This window comes from Aptenodytes patagonicus, chromosome 2, assembly GCF_965638725.1.
Source record: "Aptenodytes patagonicus chromosome 2, bAptPat1.pri.cur, whole genome shotgun sequence".
Lineage (NCBI taxonomy): Eukaryota > Metazoa > Chordata > Aves > Sphenisciformes > Spheniscidae > Aptenodytes > Aptenodytes patagonicus.
Genome location: NC_134950.1, coordinates 119,414,073 through 119,438,240, shown reverse-complemented (window position 1 = coordinate 119,438,240; position 24,168 = coordinate 119,414,073). Strand labels below are relative to the sequence as shown.

The 24,168-nt window shown below is 40.7% G+C and overlaps 1 protein-coding gene across 21 annotated transcripts in view; it reads left to right on the top strand.

Annotated features, from left to right (window-relative positions):
* The window catches only part of ARPP21 (cAMP regulated phosphoprotein 21), a 201,952-nt gene that overhangs the window by 157,804 nt on the left and 19,980 nt on the right, over positions 1-24,168 (top strand). For all 21 annotated transcript variants that reach the window (XM_076330892.1, XM_076330894.1, XM_076330895.1 and 18 more), the window contains one exon: positions 5,897-6,023. In XM_076330892.1, the coding sequence (XP_076187007.1) occupies positions 5,897-6,023 (127 nt within the window). The remainder of the gene's footprint in view (positions 1-5,896; positions 6,024-24,168) is intronic.

Here is a 24,168-nt window from a genome sequence, read left to right as displayed (position 1 = left end):
TTGTAGCAACTTCAGTTATTTCACTGGGGAATGGTTTGTCCTCAGGGGGTGTAGAAAGGTGAGAAATTCAGCGCTGTCAGCTTCCTCTGCATCCCCTGCACCGCATGCACCATTCATCTCCAGCTTGTCGCTATTCCAAAAAATCCTTGTCTTGTCCAGATACCTGTGTGGAAGAAGGCGCGGGGGGGGGAGGCTGGTCAGTCCCTGCTGCCAGTGTGCCTATACCGTGAAAGCACAGTGGCCTTGGCCTGCTGGGAGGGAGAGGGGGCAGCAGCTTTCTGCATCTGCACGTGCAAACAGGAACTTCTGATCGACGTTTCAAGTTTTAACTCATTCCTTTCAGCCCTAGAATATGGCATGGTGGCTTGCATACTACACGTGTACAGCAAATAGGGGATCCCTCTTAGAAAGCTGAGCAAAGCCTTGGGAAATAGTAATTCCTCTGTCCTAACAGCTCAGCTTTCTGCACAGGGCAGCTAGACCCTGACTCCCTGTCCTGCAGTGGCAAAACTTCACTGTGGCAGTGGCTATTGGCAATCTGAATCACCTGTTACTCTTCTGGGCTTAGATGCAATAGTAAGGCTACTCTCAAATGCCAAAGCAGGTGGTCTGAGGCAGGCTTTAAAAAAAAAAAAGGGCAATAAAAATGGTAATGCAAAACATTGTGATGCATTAATCAATGCAATGCAGTCAATGTAAAAGCACTTTTATATCTTAAATGTTGCTATTGAATTTATACCAGTAAAAAAGAGGCTTGACTCTAATGGCTAATTAGTTCCTGTAAATGCATTGCTGATAAGTTTCTAGTGGGTTGGCTGTGGGGCCCTGTATGCCATTGGAAAATATCAGAGCAAGGAAAACTTGGGTGGAGGTCCTGTGAGTATGATCATTTCCTTTGGGAAAGAAGGAGAAAGAAATGCTCTCCAGCCTACAAACCCAAAGGTACTGCATTTAAATTATTAGGTTTTGTATTAAAGTTCAATTAGATGTGGCTCTACAGCTGCTCTCCAAGATTCTCTCTTCCAGTCTGTATCAGAGCAGAAGCAGACTGAGTTTGAAATGATATGCCTAAGAAGTGGTGAGAGGATCCCTTACATTTCTTCTGCTTCTTCCATCACAGCTGTTCCCCAGCTTGACAACAGTCATGATTTAATAACCTGAAAATAATGATCTGTCTTTGTTCAGCCAATTGGGAGAAAAACAAACAAACAAAAAACCCAAATAAAAACAAAATCCAACCATTACTCTTGGTTTGCTTTTAGCAGCAAATTTCTGTTTGCTTTCTGTATCACAAACAGCAAACATACATCTTTACTTTCTCTATTTTCTTCTCTTTTCAATTTTCTTCTCTTTCTGATGGTTCTTCTATAGCACTTAAGGGCTCAGGCACTTCAACAAGGGTCCACACTTGGTTTTTGCAGCACTCTCGTTGGTGTTTGTTGTTGCTCTGCCTCTGCAAATGAAGAAATGGGAAAACTGCGAGTACTATGCCAATGGGAAAGCATACACTCCCTTTAAAGTTATTTTCACCTCTGACTCATTCTTTGCGGAAGCTGTACTGGCAAAATCATGTCCAAAAATGAGATGGCATGAATTCTTGGAGAGTCTGGGAGAAGTAATACACATTGAGGGATTTTTCACCTGAATTAATTTTGTATAATCATTGATTTTTTTTTTTAGCTGTCTCTTTGCAGAAGCCCCCTCCTAGAGACCCCACAGCTACCTTAAAACAAAATCTTTATTCATAGCATCTCTAGGAAACCTGTTATGAAAAAGGCTGGGGAGTCACTGCAAGTAAGTGGGTCTTTCCTTAATGATCTCAGACAATTATATTGGAGGACGTGCCTGTAGTTGTACACAGGCCATTATTTTTTGTTACTGTTATTTGTAATTATTATGGACAATGGAGGGTAGGAAGGAGAGAAAAATCCTTGAAGAATGACTGATCCCAGTCAGTTAGATATTGGGAAGAAACAGTACCTCCATGTGTCCATAGATCACTGTGGTTTCTGTTGTCTTCACTCCTATTTATGTAACTGTAGCTGCCATTAGCAATAGTGTTAGCAGCACTAATGATCTGGATGAAGGTGCTAACCCAAACCTAACTGGTTGTCAGCGATGTTAAGAGAAGGTGGAATACCTGTCTGATGGCAGAATCAATCTGTAAGTCAGTAGGGAGATAGATTAGGAAAGTAAAATCAGCCTGAAAGATGTATGGAATCCTGTTCCTGCCGTGAGGAAATAAACAACATACCTATGAATTTAAGGGATGCTGTTAGTGAGCAGTCCAAGGGAGATGCGGTCTGGTAATGGGTTTCGAACTGTATGTGGACAGAACAAAGCAGCAAGCCAATGCTGTATTGAGTCTCTGCCCATCATCTAGAGAAAAAGCGTATTAGAAGGAGGAAAGAGTAAATGGCCTGTTAGTGCCATTTCATGAGTGTCTCTGAAGTGATGCACCTAGTCCTGTTACAGTTTAAGTTAACTAAAGAAAATTACGTATATGAGAGAAAAAATAGAGATGCGTTGGAACGGTCAGCCTACAAACAAGGAGGGTATTCACTTTCAAAATAAGAATATCCAAGGGGGTAAGGATCATCTGTCAACTATTTCCATGGTAATTATTAAAGGGGGGGATTTTTCAGTGTCAAGGATTAAAATCAAGAAACTATGCTTTTAGACTAAAGAACACAGCGTTTATTTAGGTTATGGTCTTAGAAGGGCATATTTTTTTATTTATTTTTTTGTTTATTTATTTTAGGATAACCATATAGCTGTGTTTGGCATGCTTGTTAGTGTAGTGGAGGCTTCCTGGTTCTGTAAATGAAATATGTTGCACAAGCAAAAGGTCCAAGGTTAGATTGTGCATTCACATGGGAAAGCAATTCAAGTATAATTTGGCATGTCAGTAGGCTACTACAGAAATGCAGTTTTTTGTTGAAGAGCGCATAAGCAGAGGTGTTAGTAACACTGATGTAATGAGAAACTGAAAAATTCAGGAGGGTCAGAGTAGACAATGTAAGTTGATACTTGTTATCTCTGATCCCTCTAATTCCAGTGTTCACTAAAGTAGTATCAGAAAGGACAAATAACATGTTTCAACTACTGACGCAGAGATGTACTCAAGATAAATGAAAATGGATCCTTCCAAACCCCTCAACCATGAAAGACCTATTTTATCCACGTCTGTATTTTACACCAAGCTCTTCTTTTAATGTCTGATCTCGTAATTAAAAAAAAAAAAAAATCAAAAAAACCCCAACAACAAAAAAACCCCACCCCAAAACCAAACCTCTTCTTTGCAAGTCGTGTGCATGATTACTAGCAAATTCATCCATTACTCTTTCTAAATGAAATGATTTTTTTTTTTTTTTTTTTTTACACCCAATGCTCCTACTACTAACATTTTTCAGGCTGGTAGATTGCACTCTGATAAGCTTCTAAATGGGGGGGGTATATAACAAATATATTCCAGTGAACTGAGAAAATGAGAGAAAAGGAGAAAACCCTTTGACTAACTCTGAGGTGTTATCTGTGTGGTAAAAATAAATACCTGTTTCCAAATTACTCTGCTTCAGTGTACGTATATGTTTTTGTGCTAAGCATGTTCAGCTATAAACCTCACTTCAAAACCTGTACTCTTTAGGCTATGTTTTAAAGTTAATACCTACAGAATCTTTGCACAAGAGATAATTCACATTGTTCTCATATGCTCGTTTATTTTCAAATATCTAGGGACTTGTCTGCACAAGGAAAATGAGGAAGCTGAGGGTAAATCAAATAAATTTAAATCCTTTAAGGAAATTAAGCTGCAGCAAGGAGAAGTGAGAGTATTTCCACAGGGGTTTAATATACTTTAATTTGTAGAATATGGTAAGAGAAAATAAAGAGTATTTGAGAGGATGCTCCAAGGCAGGATCAACTATTTGCATTGACTTTACTTAGGCTGAGTCTTCTCACTTCTTTCGAGTCCCATATTGTAGAGGTTTCTGCAAGAGGAGTTTATCACACTAAACTTGCCTGATCCCTTATTTACACTGCTATGATGTTTAAAGAGTGATTTTTGCACCTGAAATGTCTGGGTCAACTTTCCTATACCTTGTGGCTTTTCTTTGCAGAGAAGCAAATTCATCATGGTTTTGTCCATTTTACAAAGGCGTTTTGCTTTTATTACTTTAGTCTCTAACAAAACAAATGACTTGAAGGCAGGCTGTAGCCATTAGGTGTCATTTGGTATTGTTTGGAGGGAGGATAGCTTACAACGTTTTCCAATCAAAATGTTCTTGTCTTTCTGGTATTTCTTTGAATCTGGCTGATATTATCCGAGGGGGGTGGGGGGAGAGAGAAGGAAAAAAAAAAGCTACGTGATTTCCATTGATTCGAGAGAAAATTAATAGACCTTGAAGAATGAATGGGTATTTGATCTCTTGATTGACAGGTGATATTGACTGTCAGTCAGTCTGGGGGTTTCACTTCACCAACATCGAGTCCAGTTTTGTTGATCCTGATACTTTTCCCACCACAGCTACCCATTCAGTAGTCTTCTACTTGCCAAATTAGCCATCCGTACCCTCTTCTTGCCTAGTCTTTTGTATCTGTGTCTGTTCTTTCTCATCTGACATCGTCTGTAGGAAAATTTCTGATCTCTGATGTCTTACCAGTATACAAAAGGATGCAGTTACCTTTACTCTGCTAATACTTTACTTTGTGAGTAATCAAGTTGAACGAGCTGTTCAGGAACATCTCCTCCATGCAAATAAAAGTGGCAAAAATAGTTCTTATTTTTGTATGAGGGGAAAAAAAAAACAAAAGCATTTGGTGTGACTGTGTGCATATGTCCGAGTAGGATAAATGCTACACACAAAGAAAAAAAAAAGTATGATTTATAAAGAAATGCTGACAGATGTGGCAGAAGTCACGAGAGGAGCAACTTTCTCCCAAGCTTGTGCCCTCTGCAGTTTGATACCATATGCTGCTGAACTCTGTCACGTACCCACAGAATCCACTGCAGCTGAAAATGAAAAATTTTGAGTGCTTTGAACTTGCCAAGGGTCACTTGAAAAGTGCTTAGCTCAAATGTCTCAGTAATGGTGGTATAGGACGTATAGGAAAAATCTTTAGCTCCAGTCACCTTTAAACTTCCGTGTTCACCTACGTGATAAGGTGATGTAGTACATGGTACTCTATAATGACAATAATAATAGAAAAAAGAAGCCCACCTGGCAGAACTTGCTGACTCAATGCCTACCCTCAGCTCCTGCAAGAAAACAACTATGATTGTTTTTTGAGCTGTAATTATATTCACACCAAGTGCGAGAGAAGCTTTACAGGGAAACTTTGCTGTAAGGAAGGATGTAGCTGTTAAACAAAAGCGTGAATTTAATAATCGTTTCTTACGAGTGTTAAGGGCACACACACTGCATCTTTTCCTCTATCTCACTTCTATATATTTTTACTCTAGGCCATTCTTTGCTTCAAATTGACTATTTTCTCCAGAGTTCACTTAATGGTTTAACGTATGTGTTATGTTGATATGGAAGGTGGTGTTTGCATCCATTTTTCTGCAGCATTTGATATTTTACTGTGATTTCTTTTGGTATATACATGTAGCTTTTTATGCATGCTGTACGTTTTTGTCTTTTTCGATTAAAATTCTTTTTCTTCTGTTTTTTAAAGTATCTGAGAAGAAAAGGCCTATCAGTGCCCAAATTTCCTAGCAAAGCTGAAAGCAAACAGCAGTTCTTGAAGAGGCACAATGCAAACCCCCTCCTCTTGATAACTGTTACCACTAATATGCTTGACTTGAACTCTTGCTCCCCTTCCAGTTTTGTTTTACTTTGTGAATCTTTTGAGTTTTAGAGTATGCAGTTAGCTGCTGTTCTCTCTTTCTCTGCAGATGCCAGTGTATTATTACCCATCTGGTCAGTACCCTACCTCAACAACTCAGCAGTACAGACCCATTGCCTCAGTTCAGTACAATGCACAGCGGAGTCAACAGATCCCACAGACTGCACAGCAAGCAGGTATTTACATCTGTTACTCATTTCTTCAGCTGCTCGTAGTGCCTTTGCTGGTGAAACCTATTGGTTGCATTTTACTTTCGGATTTGAACAACGGAGGAGAAAACTGGTCGTTGTTCTGTTTGAAAATACGGTGAAAACTACAAATTGAGAAACCCTTTGCTTGGAGATACCGAGCAATGGAAGAGCGAAGGTTGTGTTCTCCACCACTGCTGTCCTATACGCAGTGCCATGTCCTCAGTGTCTGTGCTCCACATGATGGGGCACAGAGAGCGCTGGGAGGGTACTGGTCTGAGCAGTCACGTTGCATGTTCAAGCCAACCATTGCAGTTTGTCCTTCATCATGCAAACTCCTCAAACGTTTGTAAGACTCTCTACACAGTGGACAGGTTTGCAGTGATGCAGAAGGGGCTGGTCTTGCTCCACCACCTTCTGCTCTCCCTGAGCCCGAGGAGCGGCAAGGTGGTCCGTGTGGTTGGTGCCCATCGGGACCAGCTCCCCACAGCGACGTGCAGCTGGAAGGGGGGCCGTTACACTGTAAGAGAGTGAGTAGCAGGTCTCACAGTGAACCGGTCTCTTTTCCTGCTGTGTCATGCCACTACTGATGACACCAGAGTAAGAGGGATGTAGGCAGTTTGGCTGGTGTGTGTTGGGGGAGGGCAGGGGTTGTGCTCATGAAAGGGTCCTCGTGTTTCAAGGGAATAAATGGTTCTTCTGGTTTTGGAGGGGGTTTTTTTAATTTTTTTTTTAAGTTGTTGATTGTCTGTTTCTTTAGTGCACGCCTCCTCTCACAGGGTGTCTCAAACAGTAACTCCAAGGTGTGTGGGGGGTGTTGTTTCCCGGTAGGGCTTGCAGTTACAGATGTGCCAGGTAGGACAAAGCATTCATCTTTCCGTCTGGGTTTGGCAGAAACCCTTCTGAATGGTAAAGCAGGCTCCCTGCAAAGGCATTGATATGAAAGTCTTTTAAGATGCGAGTCGAGCCCAGACATGAGACGTGAACAAGACTTATGGGGTCATCCAGCCTGTCAACCTGTCTCTGTAATGCGACTGCTGGCAATTTTGTTCATGCTCTCTCAGGTGCTCAGGGAAACAAAGACATAGCAAACACAGCTATAACTAAACAATTGATTACTTTTTTTTTTTTTTAAGCTGTCCTATGTTCTAATAAAATGAGTGGTGTTTTGGTCAGTGTCATGGTGGCTGGCTGACTGCTTTCATAACTTTGTATTTATACATTCCTGAGAGAGAAAGGGGTGAGATATTGCACAAAGGTCATCTGTGTCTTCTGACTTCTCCTGCCTGACAGTCTGGTACCATATTTATTATTTCTTTATAGCGGGTCTTTGAATCTAAGTGCAAATCAACTTAGATGACATTATCTGTGTCTACTGTGTTGTTATAAAACCTATTTATCGGTTTAATGCTGCATCCATAGCATAGTGGAGATTATGGTAAATGAAGTGCACAAGAGATGGTCTGAAGCACTTGAGTGATGTTCTGGAGAAGATCCAGCTGTTTGATCCTGAGGAAATCCTAGTTTTAAAGATATATTGTAGCACAGGAGCTGTTATGTTTGAGTACAGACAATGCAGAGATGCAAATGCTAATTTTGTTTCTGTGTTTACTGCATCGTTTTCCTTACATGTTTGGAAAACATGAGTCAAGGAGTTTGTGTAAAATCTTTAGCGCGTCAGTCTTTTTCTGCAATTCGCTCTTTCAGCTGCCTGCTTGGTTGGAAACATTATTCTTATCTCTTGTTTAAAAATGAAAACATTGTGACTATGGTTTAGACTCCCTGCTGTGGCGATGATTTTAAGTATTCAGCTATTCTCAGATCTTGAGACTTGGCTGGGAGCAGATTCCTCAAGCTGGTTCATCCCTTTGGCCTCAGATACCCATAGTCGTCGTCCGAGCGTGTGATAGGCATGCCAGGAAGCAGCTTTCTGTTTCCTACAGATCTTTTCTTGGAAATGGCGTAAGGACCTTTTGAATTTATGTTCCACTGCATCCCTTGGCATTTGGAAGATAACTAGCTTTCCAAAATGTCCCATAATTTATACTAAAATAAAGGAGAAATTGAAGTATAGGAAAGTATGTTATTTATGCTGCAGATTTACTGCAGGAGGTTCACTGTAAGCACTGAGACACCAAAAAAATCAAATGATTCCGTGATGGTTTCAGGTGGTTTCATGCCCAGTGTCTCTGCATCTGCTTTTCTTCCTGTCAGCCTGCCTACACATACGTTTGGCTGCTCGTGTGCCCTGTGGCCTCAGCCCACCTGCAAAATCCTCATCTCTTTTGGCTCCTCTTTGATGCCCAGTAGCTGCTTGCTGGGCTGGAGACAGTGTTATGGCACCGCAGCAGATTGACTGGTGGTACCTAAACAGAGCAAATAACTGCTAGCTCGTACTGCAGCCTTTTGACAGTAGGGCAGGTGAGCTGGGGCGCGCCTCTCCTCTTTCAAGCCACTGATTTTTATGAAACTTTAGAAATGTCATGTCTTTGCAGCTTCCATCTGTATGTCAAATGTGATAGAAATTAGACGATGAGCTCAAAAAGTTACTCTGAGGGTTATTTGAGGGAAAACTGGCAGAGTAATCACACTATTTTTCCTTCAGAAACCAGTTTTAGTAAAACGAAACACAAAAACACCAAAAAAACTTTTAAATCTTCCTAGAAACTTGTACGTGACTGGAAAATAGCAATCAACAAGCGAGTGTTTCAGACTGCAGTTTCCCTCTCCATGCAGACTTAGCTTCAGATCAGCACGTGAGCAGGTTGTGCAGGAGCTGGGGATAACCAGGGGCAGGAAAATGAAGACGTGAAGGAGAATAGCGCTGGTGAAACAAAGTGCAGGTCAGGAGTATTGAGGATGGGAAAGGGGAACAGATGGGAAGGAGGCAGACGAAAAGATGATTTCTGAAATGGTTTCCCCAAAGACCTCACAATACTTGCTGCTGCTTCGGAGAGAGGATGGCTGCAGTGCAGGCAGGCCTGTGGGAGCCCAGGCTGTCTGCCTGTACCTGCTGGCTGGCTCATATGGCAGCGTGAACAGGGAGGCAGCCTCAGCCTGGCAGCTCAGAAAATGTTTTATTAAAATAAAAAAAGTTGGCCTGCTTGGAGGAGCTTTTGGAAGCTTTCAAAGCAGCAGCAAGGAGTTCAGATCTTACTTTCCCCACTTTGGGCTGCAGAGGTCAAAGTTTGATCTAATGCCAGCAATTTGTTTTCATTTTTCTTAGAAAAGGTCTCTTCAGGAGCGGAGTGATATTGATGACTTTTACAGCAAACAGCTAAAGTAAAATGTCAGCACAGCATTTGTGGTGGCTAAGGGAGCCTGTACTCTCTCGTGGCTCTGGAAGGAGAGCAATATTAAGTTAAAATGGCTCCAGGACAGAAAAAAAGATGAGCTCACCTAAAATTAGATTAGAGCTCTGGCAGCGATAAATCATTTGGAGAGAAGGATGAGAACTTTTTTGTGTGTTTATTTACCTCCCACCCCCCACCCCCCCCGCCCTTAAGTGCTGGCTTGTATGAGAACATAAGTGACCCATTTCTGGCAGAAGCCTCATACAAAGAGAGTTGCCCATGAAGATTTTGTAAAAACCTGTGCCATTTGAATAACGTTTGTTTCTGTTCAAGCCAAAATGTGGTATATGACGGTGTGGTAGCATGGTCTGTAAACAGAAATACTTTTATTTCACTCAGATACATACCATCATTGCTTTTCTTCATTATGCTGCTTCTGCACCATTCCTGTGTCTCGTCCTGCACAAAGCAAAGTTTTTCGAAGTGTTGCCATTGAGTGGGGCCAGGGTCAAGCCAGTGTCTGTCACACTGTGGTGTGTGTAGGACATCGTAGGTGGATTCTTCGGACGTGTTCAGGCAGCTGTTCTCAAAAACAGCATGCTCGTTTTTCAAACTGTTTGGGTATGTTGCTATTACTCATTTCTGCACTGTATAACAGACAATACTTAAGGTACTGTGAAATGCCCAGTTCTGTAACCACACAGAAGAAAATATTATTTCTGTATTCCCATCTAGCAGTACTCTATAAATTGCACGTTTAGCTTCATCAGTATTTAATTTTTCAGTAATTATCTCTATATTGATAGTTTCAAGAGCTTTCAATCCTAGTTACTGTGTTTGAATAGAAAAATAGAGATATATTGACGATAAATCAGTAAAGATTTGTATTTTATCATGATAGAAGAAATCAGCAATGTGTTGTTTTATATCTGTGTCTTTTCTTTCATTATAGCAAGTGCTGTGCACTTTGAGGATTTTTCATCTTTAAAGTACTTCATAAACATGAGCTGGATAAGTACAGGAGTATTACTTTGGGATATGCAACTGTTCTTATTGCCGTTCACAAATGAACAAGCTGCAACAAATTACATGATTTTTTTTTCCTATTTTGGTTCATTGTTGTATGTTTGCCTCATGTTCCAGATAATTTCATAGCACAACAGAAGTTTTATGGATAAAATAATATTTAGATTCTTGTTTGGGCCATAGTTCTAAAAGGCAGTTAGCTTGGTTGATCACACAGTTGTAAGGTAAAAGTCTGTGGCATGTGTTTTGCATCAGTAATGAAGATCATCTTTTGAGGAGATTAAAGCTAAGACCTGTAGTATTTGGTTGAAAAATCTTCCAGTCAAAAGTTTACACTGTAATATTTCTAGAGAAAATAAGATGATATTTGTCATAATTGGATGGTCTTTAATTCCTGCAATTAATGTAATGATTTTAGGATTTCTCATACATTTAAGATTCAACAAATGTTGCCATTATAACTTGTTTCAGTGCCCAGATAGCATGGGAAGGCTCAGATTGCATAGGAAACCTCTGCTTTTTCCAAAAAGCAGAATAGTTGGTTGTGTGCAGTAGCACCATGGGCAAAAGGAAGTCATTATGTGAGGAAAGTATGTATCTGAACACTGCCTGCATGTAGAGTCCTTTCCTAATAAGTATCCATGGATCTTCTGTAAACAGCAAATGTTTGTCTTGAAGGAAAGGTAATATTTCTGATGGAGTACTGTATTATTAGCCTTTACAGCTTCCAGTAAGGAAAAAGAGGTAATTGTCTCTTTAATGCATCTCTGAAACAAATTTTAAGCGAAGACAAAATGTACCTTAACAGAGTCCATAAATTTGTTTAGGTAGAAATCAGAGTCAAATTGACAATGAAATACTGAATTTTTGCTTAATTTAATCAGTTAGGTGTCAGCATAATTGAAGAGTATTATCTTCGAGTCTCCTTCATCCTCTTTGTCTTCTGAAAGCATTTGTCACTATAAACTGATACTGAGAGGAAAAAAAAGGGGGGGGAGGGAAATGTGCAGCACTAAAAAAAAAAAATTGGTTTGTTATTATGGTCATTAGAGAACCTTATGAAGAAAGATTGCAGCTTTCTACCTTCATTAGCAACCTGACAGGAGCTCATGGTCCATGAGAGATTTGTTTGCATAATTACATCTATAATTTCTCTGCTTATATAAACATAAACAACTTCAATTTTTAAGTATCTAATTTTCTGAAGAAACTGTTTCTCCAACAGTAATTGCTTACTGCACTATTGAAACAGATTTGTACTGAAGGTGTCCATCTGTGTTTAATGCTATATTTATTTTTTTTTACAGCAGATATTGCTTCTCCTGAAAAGCATTGCAGGGGGCGTGTGTCTCATTTTTACAGGGGCTTGACAGGAATGGGAGGGACAGAGCCCTACTGTTTTAGATACTTAAGCGTAGTGCTGAGTTCATTAACGTTGATGTAAGGCTTGGAAATTTAAAAGCAGTTTATGAAATGGGAGGGCCAGATCAAGAAGCAGTTTGCAGCAATCGCAGTAGGAGGACTAAGCTCAAAATTGTGATCTTGAAGTGATCCACACTGATATTATTAGTTTCTGTGCAAGTATTTTATGTTTAAGTTGCCCAGAAACTTAAAGCTTTACCTACAAGCGCTTCCATTTTGACAGTACTGAGTGTCTCGGACCAAGAGCATCTGCAAGGCAGAGCTAAGCACTCCTTAGAGACTTCTTCTGACGGGTGTGCCGTGGAAGTGCCTGTAGCAAACCTAGGGGACTGCTCTTCAGGCTTGTTCTCTCCCCCACCCCCCCCACCCCCGCCCTCCCAAATCACATCTGGAGGAGAAGGAGCCCTTGTTTAGTTTTTTAATTTGATTTTATGATCTGGTTCCAACTTCAGGCATTCCCATGGTATGAGAAACCCGGATGCCGTGGCCTGAGAGGGTTTTAACCCATGTTGTGCACTGCAGGGGAAATGCTCACCAGGATCGCTGCTGTTCAGGGACATTCCCCATCTTTCTCACAGTGCTTTCTTTAAAGGTGTGAAGTGCATGAAAAAGAAGGGCATAAAGCAAGAAACTAACTTGCTTAGTTCTGATTATATATTTTATGTTCTTTTTTTGCAAGTTTAAGGTCTTGTTTTTGTAGTATTACACAATTGTATATGGTGTGTGATTAAGATTAGCTCCAAGACCCATCCGCCTCCTCAGTGTTTCCTATTAGCTACCCATAGGGAGTTTCTTACCTAGAGTTTTGCACCCTGGTTTTCATTCCCCGACTGCTGGAGGAGGGTTCTGTGACTGAATATTGCATTCAAGACTTTTCAGAAGCTTGCTGGGAGAGCCGGGACTGGGGCTTAAAAGTTTTTAGATTTCTAGTCTTAGAAACACTAAATCCTGTTGTCCTTCTGACATTAAGCAATAGTGCTGCACCAGTACTGAACCAGCGTTCAGATTTACAGAATATCTGTAATTTAAATTAATAGCACAATTAATAGTACCACACTCCCTGCAGCGTACTTGATTCTGAAAATTAAAAGGCAAAATCACTTTTCTCAAAAAGCTTTGTTCTTCCTCAAATGACTTGTTTAATTATTCAGCATTCACACCAAGAGAGAGCAAATATTGAGGGAAGAGAACACTGGTGGGCTCGACAGCCGTAAGAGTCTTAAGACAGGTATCTATTTGTGGTTTTCTTTCAAGGCTTCTCAAATTTTGTTCAACTTCTCTAGCACTAATTAAAATCTAAGCCATTTCTGACAGTGTTCCTAGGGTTTCACACTAAAGTACATATTTTTTTCTTTTTTTTTTTTGAGAATTAGTATGTGTTAATCTCATGTCAGTTAATGTACAGGAGCAAGCAGAGAGAGAAGAGATTTCTAACAGCATTGTGCAGTAGATAGGACTTCAAAATAGCCTCTGTAAAAATTGCAGAGGCCACACTAAGATGTAGGGAACACACTAAGGTATTCAACAATGTCTACAAAGAATCTTTGTATTTCTGTCTTCTTTGCCAGAAGGAGTCATACATCATCTCTATTGCTAATTCTGTGTGTGATCAATGCACAGTGCTCCCACTTCTTGCGATGGAATTTTCCAGCACTGAATAATTGAGAGGTTTATCTTGTAGTCCTTGAGAGCAAAGACAGATTTCATCTTTTCTTTTTTTTTTCTTTTTTTTTTTAATTTTTTCTTTTCCGATACCATCCTGCGATTGCTAGAACTAGTGGAACCCCACCATCGACAGGAATGCTAGAAGGCCTCTCTGGAGAGGCAGAGGCCACCTCCTGCTCTGCTTCAGGCATGGTGCTCGCAGTAGATCTATAGGCTTTGGGGCTCAGTTTTCTGTAACTTTTCTGCAGGTGAAAGCATGCAACGAGATGGAGAAGTGTGGGAGGGCTTTTGGGTCTAAGCTAATAATTGAAGCAATACTCCGAATGTACACCAGAGATCTGCACTGGGGGGTGGGGGGCTTTTGCCTTACAGTTACTATTAATTGAGGATTTAAGAATCGAAGCACACTTTGCAGTTGTAAAACTTAGTAGAACAGGACACTTACTTAGACTGGGACACAGCAGAAGAAATGCGTGTGAGTATGAGCTGCCTGGAAGAAAGGCCCACAGCATGTGTCTAATGTTAGGGCAGAGGAACTCAAGAACCATGTCCCAGTAACTGAAGCAGTGTTCTGCTGACCAGCCCTGGTATGTGAAAAGGTCCTAGTGCCTTTACCTGAATTTTGTTCAACCTTTGTTACAGTCAGTTATTGTTTGCCTAAACCATCCACAAGAACAGCATCCCTCTGCAATTGCAAGGACATTTTCATTTTGACTCACCAATGTTGGATACATAGAATGTATGCATATATATAGCAAGTGAGCAATTGTCTTAATTTCTCTTTTGTTTGTTTGCAAGTGAAATAAGGCTGATAGTGTGGGTGTGTGAAGGAGGCAGCCCTTGAGTCTTCCCGAAGAAAGGAGCTGGTTTCCTTAGCAACAGGCAAGGATGCATGATACTTCTCCAAATAGTTCTTCACCTTTTTCCTGGGTCCTGCTTTCTGTTGCAGCTCGCTCATTATGCACCAGAGCAGATAGCATTCCTGCAGCATGAGCTAATTGTAATGCGTGATGGCTGGTAGCTGTCATTGGTATCGGACAGAAAATTAAAAAAATTGAATTTGCTGTTTGAGTGTCTGGTTCTAACAACAGCTTGATTATTTCTGTTATTACTAGTGATACATAGTCCCTGCTGAGGTTTCACTTCCAGTGGGTATCGCTGACATTTATCATTATAAACAATAAGGATAAATGCAGGTTTTCTTGCTGCAGACTCTGATGAGGGTTCCCTCATGGCTGATAGGATGTAGATTGAGAAGGGAAAGAGGTGATTCTTTACTCAGCCTTTGCTGCCAGTCTAAAGACCTAGCTGTAAATGCGAGTCATTTTATGTTAATTCACTCCAGAACTGGCAAATAGAGGTTGGTTAATACTATTCACAGCTTCTGTTTCTGCTTCTGTTTATGTGCTGGTGGCAAGATGTGACTATATCCTCATCAGGAATGTTATTTTCAGGATGGAGGGACAAAGAAGCACACTACTCAATATGTTGAACTGAAATTCACCTAGAGATTTCCATGATGTAGAAGTTTGAATCCCTAAGCCAACCACACCTGAATAATGGGAAGTTAGATAAGCTTTTTTCCCCAGTATATCTGTAAGGAGATGAGATGAGAAGTACTTTACCACAGATTTTTCTTCTGTATTTTTATGTATTTAATTTTATTTTTATTCTCAGAGCAATGCTCAGGATCCTAATGTCTTGGCAACAAATACAGTCTTTTGACTACCATCGTACAAGCGCTTAAGAACAAGGAAAGGAAGACAGGGCAATCTGTGCGATAATGATTATTGCACCATAGTCATGCCAGGAGCTACAGCTGGCCTTGAGAGCCCTCTGTGCTAAGAACTGTGTATATAAATGTGAAGAGGTTTTCTTTTTCACCCCTGAGATGCAGCAAAGAGCTTGCATCCAGGGCTAAAGGAATATTACTGTAGGCACCTAGTGGCCATCCAGTTCAGGGCTATTGTCTGTCTCTAAGTTCCTTAGACAGCTTAGGTAAATAAGAAAAAGAAAGAAAAAGCTTTTACTGCAGCAGCTGTTCATTCATTTGTTACCTGTAAAATGTTGGGCACCCAAAGTTCCTCCTGAATGCTGAAAATGGTAAGTAGCTTTTGGGATCATACACGTAGGATCCTCATGTGTGCTCACCTAAATATTACTGTTTGGAATAATTCATGTTTTTGCAAGTGTTTGAATTTCTCATCATCTTCAGTCTTGGTGTTCTTTATATTTGCTTACACAATGAAAACCCACAACCATACGGGAAGTTTTGCCTGTGAATAAGAGCAGTCTCTTGCATGTTGCTAATCATTTCTCTCTAAAAAACCTTAGCCCTGTGGCATTACTTGAAGAAAAAAAGAAGGAAAAAAAAAAACCCACAATGCAGCCATTTCTGAGCAAGCAAATATTTAGGTGCTATGTATGTATCCTTGCTCTTTTTGTCAGCTTGTGTTACCAAAACAATTTATTATATGCTTCAGCATTGTCCTCGGGGCTTCCAAGTAGCATGCTGGTAAAACAGAACATCTTCAGTAGCATCTGCTTAACACTGCTGCATTTCCAGTTTGCTCTTTGTTGAGAGCTACCTTTCATCAGGTACTGAGTCTGCATGAGTGCAAAAGACTGGATTTTTACAGGTCCTACAAAGGAACCTCCACAAATTAAATTTTTAAGGTTGCCAAGTACCACTTCACAGGATAAGCAGAAGAGAGGAAATAAATTATAAGAAGCAATGTGTTACTTCAAAATGATTGCTGCATTAATAGTTTGTATCAAACGGCAATTTAATTCTGTCTCTATTGGAGAAATAGAAAGCAATTAATCTTTTGTAGCACATTGTGAAAAACAAGGGCTTAAACAGGATCTCAGTGAGGCTGTTCCCTCACTTAACCTTGAGCTGGGCAATAAATAATTATAAATGCAGCTACATTGCAAGGCAAAAGTAATTTGGTGAAATAGAATTATCATATAATGCAGGAATTAGAAATCCGAATTAGGTTTCCCGATGTTCTTTGTTCCAGAAAAGTATGAATTTGCCTGTGATTTGTGTGTAAAAGAGTGGAGCCAGGTTTTACAAAGCACCTTTTATACCCAAGCTATCACCAAATTACTTGTATTGCAGTGCTGGCATAGGCAAATGCTCGTGCACTCTCTCAGCTATAACTCACATCACATAGAGCCTCTGATGATAGGACTTGTTTTATGGAGGGAGAAGGTGATGTCCAAGGTGCATGGGTGTATTAACATCTTTCGAGTAATTTCCTGCTCTTCACTCAGGGCACCATATCATCAGTGCTGCCTTCCATGAACTTTTCAGTGGTACTGCATCATACAAAGTTTCTGCTCCATTGTGGTGAGCTGCTGAGGAGACTGAAGATACAAGTCAGAGCTGCTTTACCCTAAGCCTCTCTCTCCTGCCCATGCAGCTTCAGGGGACGCCTTTCCCCTCAGTGCCACGCTGCTGTTTCTTACAGCTCCCATGTATGCCTTGTAGATCCCACAGCAGCATCACTAACCTTGCTTCACCTTGGGGCTTTTCCGCCAACTCGGTGGAAGCTGGTCAGTGAAAGGATCAATGAAGCATACGTGATATGGGTCATCAGTTCGTATCATGGAGCTGTGTGCAGGATGCTCTGATGAGGAGAGGCAAAGGGTGTGGAAAAAAAATATGCAGGAGGAAGTGAAAGAGCTGTATTTTTCTACTCCAGAAGTGTGCTTCAACATACTGGCCCACCGGAGCAATAGGCAGGAGCCATTCAAGCCCCTGGCTAGCTCTGTAAAAATGGGAAGCCATGAGTTTGTTATGTCAGGGTCACATTAAGGAAGAAAACTTTCCTCAGTAAAATAATACAAATATTACTCTGCTTTTCTTTGAATCGCTCATCTCTGTCTCCCAGAAATATGGCCTTGCAATATAAGGAGCAAGAAACGTGTTACTAGGAAGCATAGCTAGCAATAGCAGTGGGTTTGTAGGGCATTGTCCAAAGTCCTGTTGAGTCTGCACACTGGTCCTACTAATTTCAGGGAGATACCATATGTCTGCAGTGAACCATATTTATACTTCCATGGTGGAAACTTCACAGTGATAAAGACTCATCTGCTTTTATCCGTTTTGTCCATGTGTCGATAGTGAGCTATGGAGTGTTTACAAACTAAACTGAGGAGGTTTCTTAGTTTTATAAAATGTAAAAAATGAATGTAATGTGTAATTGCACACACGTTCCTCGTTTCTTCTACGCAAACTTGAGACTAACCAAATGGCTACAAAAGCAAAATGACATGGTGTGCTTCAATTTGACAGAAGTTAATAAAAGGAAGTGGAGCCCGTACTTTTTTTTCTCTCCCCTCCTCCCCCCCCCCCCCAATGTATTTACTTGTTACATTACAAGGAAGAAAGTGGAAGTGCAAAGCTATTCATATTTATTAGGAGTTGTAGTCAGGTGAGCAGTGTGTGGTAGGACTGAGTCTTTTTAGTCCTCAAACAAACCAGTTTTCTGACAGATTTGAAGCCTGGAGGAGGGCACAGTTAGTTCAATTTCTGTCTGCTCGTTCTACTCGGTTCTGATTAATATGTTATATGAGTTTACAGTGGTGTTTGAAATGCATCAGGCAGCTAATTTGTGCTATAATATGGCCCATTGTGTAAATACAGAATGATACGATTTATTGGAGAAACAGGTGTGGGCATGTGGAAATACAGTTTGCCTTAGAGAGTTGTTTCTAATTGACTAGTAAAATGCTGTTTCCGAGTAGGCTATAATTAATCAGCAAGAACTCTTTTCCTGAGTTTCCTCCTGTAAAGGAACAGACTCAGCACATCCATCAAGTAGAACCTGAGAAAACGGGAGGGGGAAAACAGCCTGAGTCTCCGGTGAGCAAAGTGGTTGTATTGCCGTGAAGCAATCCCAGCAGGGCGCTTTGCTGAGTGATCGCAACATTGCCTTTGAAAAGAAATCCTGAATTTCTCATTTCTCGTAGGTTTGTTAAAGTTTTAGTACACTTGCAGTGGCTACTGCGTACCAAGAAGGCAGCTGAGGTCGGTCAAGAAAAAAACGATGGCACAAAAAATGGGCTGGTAAACCGAAACGTTTCTCTGGTACCTCTTTAAGTGGTCTCAGACGTTCTCATCTTCTTTTCCTTACGTTGTGGTGTGCAGGTACATCGGTAGTTACTGTAATAGCTCTAATCACGCTGAGCTCACTAAGCACAAAAGTGAATGTCAAAAACTTCTGTTGAATATCTATTTTAGAGCAGCATTGTTACAGTGTTTTCAAAACCTTTAGGTCTGGAGATGTTTAATCTGGAGGTGAAACAAGTGATAACCCAGTTTTTATAATACATTGTAGTAATTTGAAAATTTCAGTACGTTTTGATCATCAGAAGTGTGATCTAGCTTGATTTTTGTATGTATTGTAGTGGTGACAGACCTGTCATGCTGAGAGGTAGGCCTTTGCTGTGCACTCTACACTGGTGGTGGAACAGGAGTGGATGTTGGTAGATCTGCTGTGCAGGTGGTTGATTTCAGACTCTGCTTTAGTAGATTCAAGAATATATTACTTATCTTCTTCAGCAATATGGGAATGAAATTTATTTTTTAATACCTGCAAATCAAAGGACTCCCATTGTTTAGTGCAAGGTCTATAGAGCTTACTGGTTAGAGAAGTATATTTGCAAGGAAGGCAGGGCTTCCTGGATGTGGAAAAGAGGGGAGTGTTTGGGTGTCCATTATAGGAATCAACCCTCAAAAAACCACCTGCTTAATTTGCAAGAGTTGACTTCTCTTCAAAAATCTTAAAAACTAGCTTGTTGGAGTGAAACCCAGAAGTCCAACAGTTAGATGGGGTCGTGTGTATAATTTCATAGTTGGGTTGTGCTGTAAATGAGTAGAAGCCGTAATGTTCCAAATGGTTGTTCAATTCCTTAGGTCAAGGTCATGTGTCATGTCTTTCCAGTGGCTTTGAAACTAGGGATAATTTTATATTTGTTTTCCAAGAATGCCCATGAATGCTTAAGAAATTGCCTTAGTCTTGCTGCACCGTGAAGGTACTAAAAGTACTCTTTCAGGATTCAGTATATCAGATGAATTTTTACCTTTGCTCAAAAGTGGCTATCCAAGCCTTATTTAGTGTCTAAAGAAGGACAGAACTAAGAGGAAGATACTGAGTCTGTCCTTTTTAAAACCTTGTTTCTCTAAACGCCTGCAATTTCTACAACTCACTTCTATATATCATACTAGAAACACAGCCTGTGGGCTACTGGCGTCCTTGGGAAGAATTATGTTGGCCTCAAGAGCTGCCCCTTGTGGCATGAACGTTGGGGACTTCCTAGTACCAGCAACTCAATCTTGTTTAAAAAGTACTTAAGATTTATTTTTTTTCTTGGAAACAATTTTGTGAGGTTAAGAGCAGTCACTGTATGATAGAAGGAAAGGTGAAATAGGTGAGGCTTATTGACATAGTTCCCCCAGTTTGGCTGCTTTCATGTGAAAACCAGCTGTCTCCTTTGACTTGTCTTTTTTTTCCCCCTGCGGTGGAGCTGTGGGCCACTGAAGTGCATACTTACATCCATTCCTGTTCAGGTAATCATTTCAGGGATATGAGCACCATCTTGCTCAGTAGGACTTGCTTACGTGTTTAAAATGCTTTCCTGTTATAAGGATTATTTTTTTCCTTATCTGAGGCAAAAGCATGAGCAGAACTGAGCACTACTGCTTCCTAAGGGACAGCGGATTCTGTTCTGATCCCAGTTGACCAGCAGTTGATTTCGTAACATCTTCAACACCCATGCTTTTGGATTACCTCAAGACCAGATAAGTTTGTGTGGAGCTTTTTTGCTTGTTTATTTTTCAGTATGCTTTGTGTCAATCTGTTTCTTTCCAAAAATGAACATCCTTTATACAATTAAAAGCCCTGCATGTGTGACTTCTGAGTATGAGGAGAACGTGCATAGGCAGGCACATTCTTCCTCGTATGATTAAACAAGGAGGAAAGAAAACTTGTGGCTTCAAGCACCAACTCTCCACAGGGCAGGAAGTTGACATTTGACAAGAAGAATGCCCTTTTGAGGTGTCCCAGCAAAAGCAGATGCAGATTTTATCAAGGCCTGATCTTTTGAAATTCACTTTGCCTACTCAGCGTACTTCTCACAGGATTTTTCCCACAGCTCATAAACGTCTACACCTGTGTAAGGGCTGAGGTGAAGTCTTTTACAAGCTGTCAAGCTCAAAACCACTTTGAAGTCCTCCTGTGGTTCATAACACTGGAAATATGAAGATTAGAAATTCTGCTGGGAGGCACTTCAGCAATTTATAGGGCAAATTCTGTTGCAGTATATATGATTATTATGTAATTAAATACTGCATCTCATTCATACATGCCTAAGTTGCTGAAATTAAAGTTGTAGGGGCTACTTTTGCATTACCTTTTCCTGATTTCTGAATATTAACCATGCCACCCTGGTGCTCTCTGAGGCCATATCGGACACAAATGCATTGACCTGTGTTCCAGCTTTAAAAATCTGGAATGTGTGACTCCTTAAGGCAATGCAGCTGTAGCCAAGCAATGACAAATTTCTCACAGTTTTCAGTGCTTGATTTTCATTTTGGGGGCCTGCTTGTCTCTGTACAGATGTCTGTGTGGTTTGCTCCGGATTTATTTCTCAAGCTTTTTCTTACAGGTCATGCATCCCTAGCTTTAGGAATAACTGCAGCTCCCTGCTGAAGGGTCCTTCGGTAGCGAAACTGCTGTGATCACACTGTGGAAGAGTGGGGTTGGCATGAAAGGAGCCTTGGGGGGGTATGGGATTTCTTTTTACTTCAGACCTTAACCTTCTGCTGGCGTGAGCTGACGTTTGGGACAGGTGCATCCGCACAGACCATCCTGCACCATCAGATTTCTTATTTGTGTGCAGGGCTTGGGAGAGAATGGTGCTGCATGACTAAAGGATATGTAGATTTTCCATCCTGGCCACTTCAGCCTCTGGTCTGAAAAGCAGATTATTATCTATTGAGTTAGTATTTGTATTTTGGCAGTACATGAAAATAGAGCCTTAACAGAGAGATATTAGTTGTCCTTGCTTGAGCAATAATATTGATCCCAAAAAGATGGAGCAGCTTTTGTCTTCTTGTTACAAAAGATTGTTATCTTGACATAACAGAAACTGAAAAATTGAACGTAAGATAGGGGGGAATTTTCCTTTCATTTGAAGGGCAGCGCTGCAAAAAGATGCTTTACAGTTACTGGGCTGTAAAAGCAGGTGGTAAAATACTCTCAGCTTTTATACAGTATTTACCTTTTAAGGCAGCTTTCCAGAACCACTGTCTTAGGCCTGGGAATCCTGCTACTATTTTCCTCAGAGACCTAAGGAAGCTGACATATATGGAGCATTTCCAGTTTTCGTGTTAACTTCTTGTTTGTGTTGCCATAGTTGCTACAGCCATCGAGTAGAGCCATGGCTAGGTATTACTGAAAACGTAGTAAAAAGGAAGGGGGGTGGGGGGGACTATGTGCCCCAGCAAGGTTCTGAGCAGTATGGAGAAAATGGGGAAAGGGAGACAGCAAGGAGCAGATGGCAAGAGCAGAAACCACTTTATCTCCTTTCCTTTTGATGATGCTCTCTGTTTAGTCTTTTTCTTGCAAAAAGAGTCATGAAATCGTAAGTTCATCACACTCACTGTGTTACGAGATGCTGGGGTTTGTTCTGTAATGAGATCTTGGAGGCTCAGGAGACCATCCTTGTTTTCCTTTTGGAAGAAAAATGAACTGCCGCTGCAGCAGCTAGGCTGGCTGCTGTGGCCAGAGAGCCTGTGCAATGGGAAGCTGTTGGAGGAGAGGGAGACGGAGCAATAGTTTTCCAGTAAATTGGGCTTTTCAGACAAAGTAACATTTCTGCCCACACAGAGAAGTTAGCCTTCCAGGGGAAATGTCCCAAAAGACATTTCAAAGACTGCAACGTAGAAATGGGTGTTTGGGAAGGAGAGAGATTTGGAACCTATTTAAGAGTGAAATTTTCCAGGGAACGGGATAAAGTGAATGTTTTCTGGGTTAGAGGGTGTGGGAGGAATAGAAATAAACATTTTCTGGTCACTTTTACTGCTCCGATTACTAGAATGCTGTGAGGGTTATTTCATCGCTTCAGGACGACAAGCGCAGGCAGGTGATGGGGTAGGGATGGGTATTCTTATTTCTTCTGTCATTGAAACCAAGTCAGGGGCTATGGCGATTACTTCTGCCTCCTGCCCAATTTGCAGTAGAGAGGGGAGAATCCCTCCCCTGCTCAGGGGTAAAGTTTAGCAGAATATTTCTGGTCTTTTGGTAAGGTAGAATTTGAGGGATGCTGCAAATGCGCTCCTTTATTTAAGTAGCAAATGTAAATCTGAAGGGTATAGACAAGAAAAAGAAAGGGGAGGAGTGACTTCCTTGTCACAGCTTTGATGTTCAAGTTGTTGTTACTGAAGAAACAAAAATTATCCCATTCTTCTCCCTTGCTTGAAGAAATCTATTTCTGCCTTGTACTTCTATTAAGTGCTGAAAAAAAAATAATTATTACAGTGTACTAAACTAATTCTTTTACACTGCATTGAGCTTAAAATAATGTTGAATCCATATTTCCATTAGCTAGCAATGAAAAAACTATTAAGAATAACACTTAACATACAATCAATTCAATTCCTGCAAATGTTTCTAAAGAAGAACGGTGCTGCAGAGCCGTAAATAAATGGAAGCGATAGCCTGCACTGTGCTGTAATACCTGTACTACCGGGAATTTCAATTCAAGGAAAAAAATGTTCTTTCTTCTAATCATTAGCTTAGAGCTACAAAAATAGATAAAGGGGCAGGTTCAAAAAGGTGCTAGCTCTTCTTTCCCATATGCTTTAGAGAAGTTAGGAAGATAACTAAGTTTTGCCACTTTTGCGTCTTCTCCAAGTCTTCATCTGTAGGGAAAGTGTTAGGCTAGCTTACTTTTAAAGTATCAATCTGTATATAGGTGTTTTATACCATTTCAGTTGCAGTGTCACTGGGGCATCTTTCATACGGAGACTGTACATACAGAAACACGATTCTCTCAGGCATTTACTGGCATAAACTCAAGAAATGGCCAACTTCCTCTAAAAAGTTACACGAACTCATTCTATAAGTATGCAATATGTTTGAGGTCCTCAGGTTACACGGTAATGGGTATCGTAGAAATAGATAGATATTCATTCTCACTTCCCAAGGGAGTGTTTTGGATTAAATAGAAGTTAAAAATGCCTACCAGAAACAAACTCTTTGTTAAATGTGCTTTATCTTTTGAGTATGAGCCGATTACAGTATAATTGCTGATAAACTTCTTTTGATCCACAGCAAGATGTAACTGCTTTGACCAAGTCATGAATTTCTCTTGTTGCTCTTAATTTAGGAGCTGTTAAGACACAAAGATGTGCTTCCTAGTGTGTCAGAACGGGAGGACTGTAATAATTGGAGGCAGATACAATTTGTTAAACTTTCCCTGGTAATAGGAGGAGAAGAGTCTGCTGCGTGGCCCTCCATGGCTCTGTCCAGGGACACCTTCTCTTCAAAGGACACCCTCTGAAGTCCAGGTTGACTGTGAAGTAAATCTTGGTCTGTGCTAGTATGTCAGAGGGTAGAATTTAGCCCAAAGTGTCTTAAAACAGTTTTTCAATGTTTTTACAGTAGTAAAACCTTGCTGCAGGAGACTTTGGCATCATGCTTTACCTATGCTCC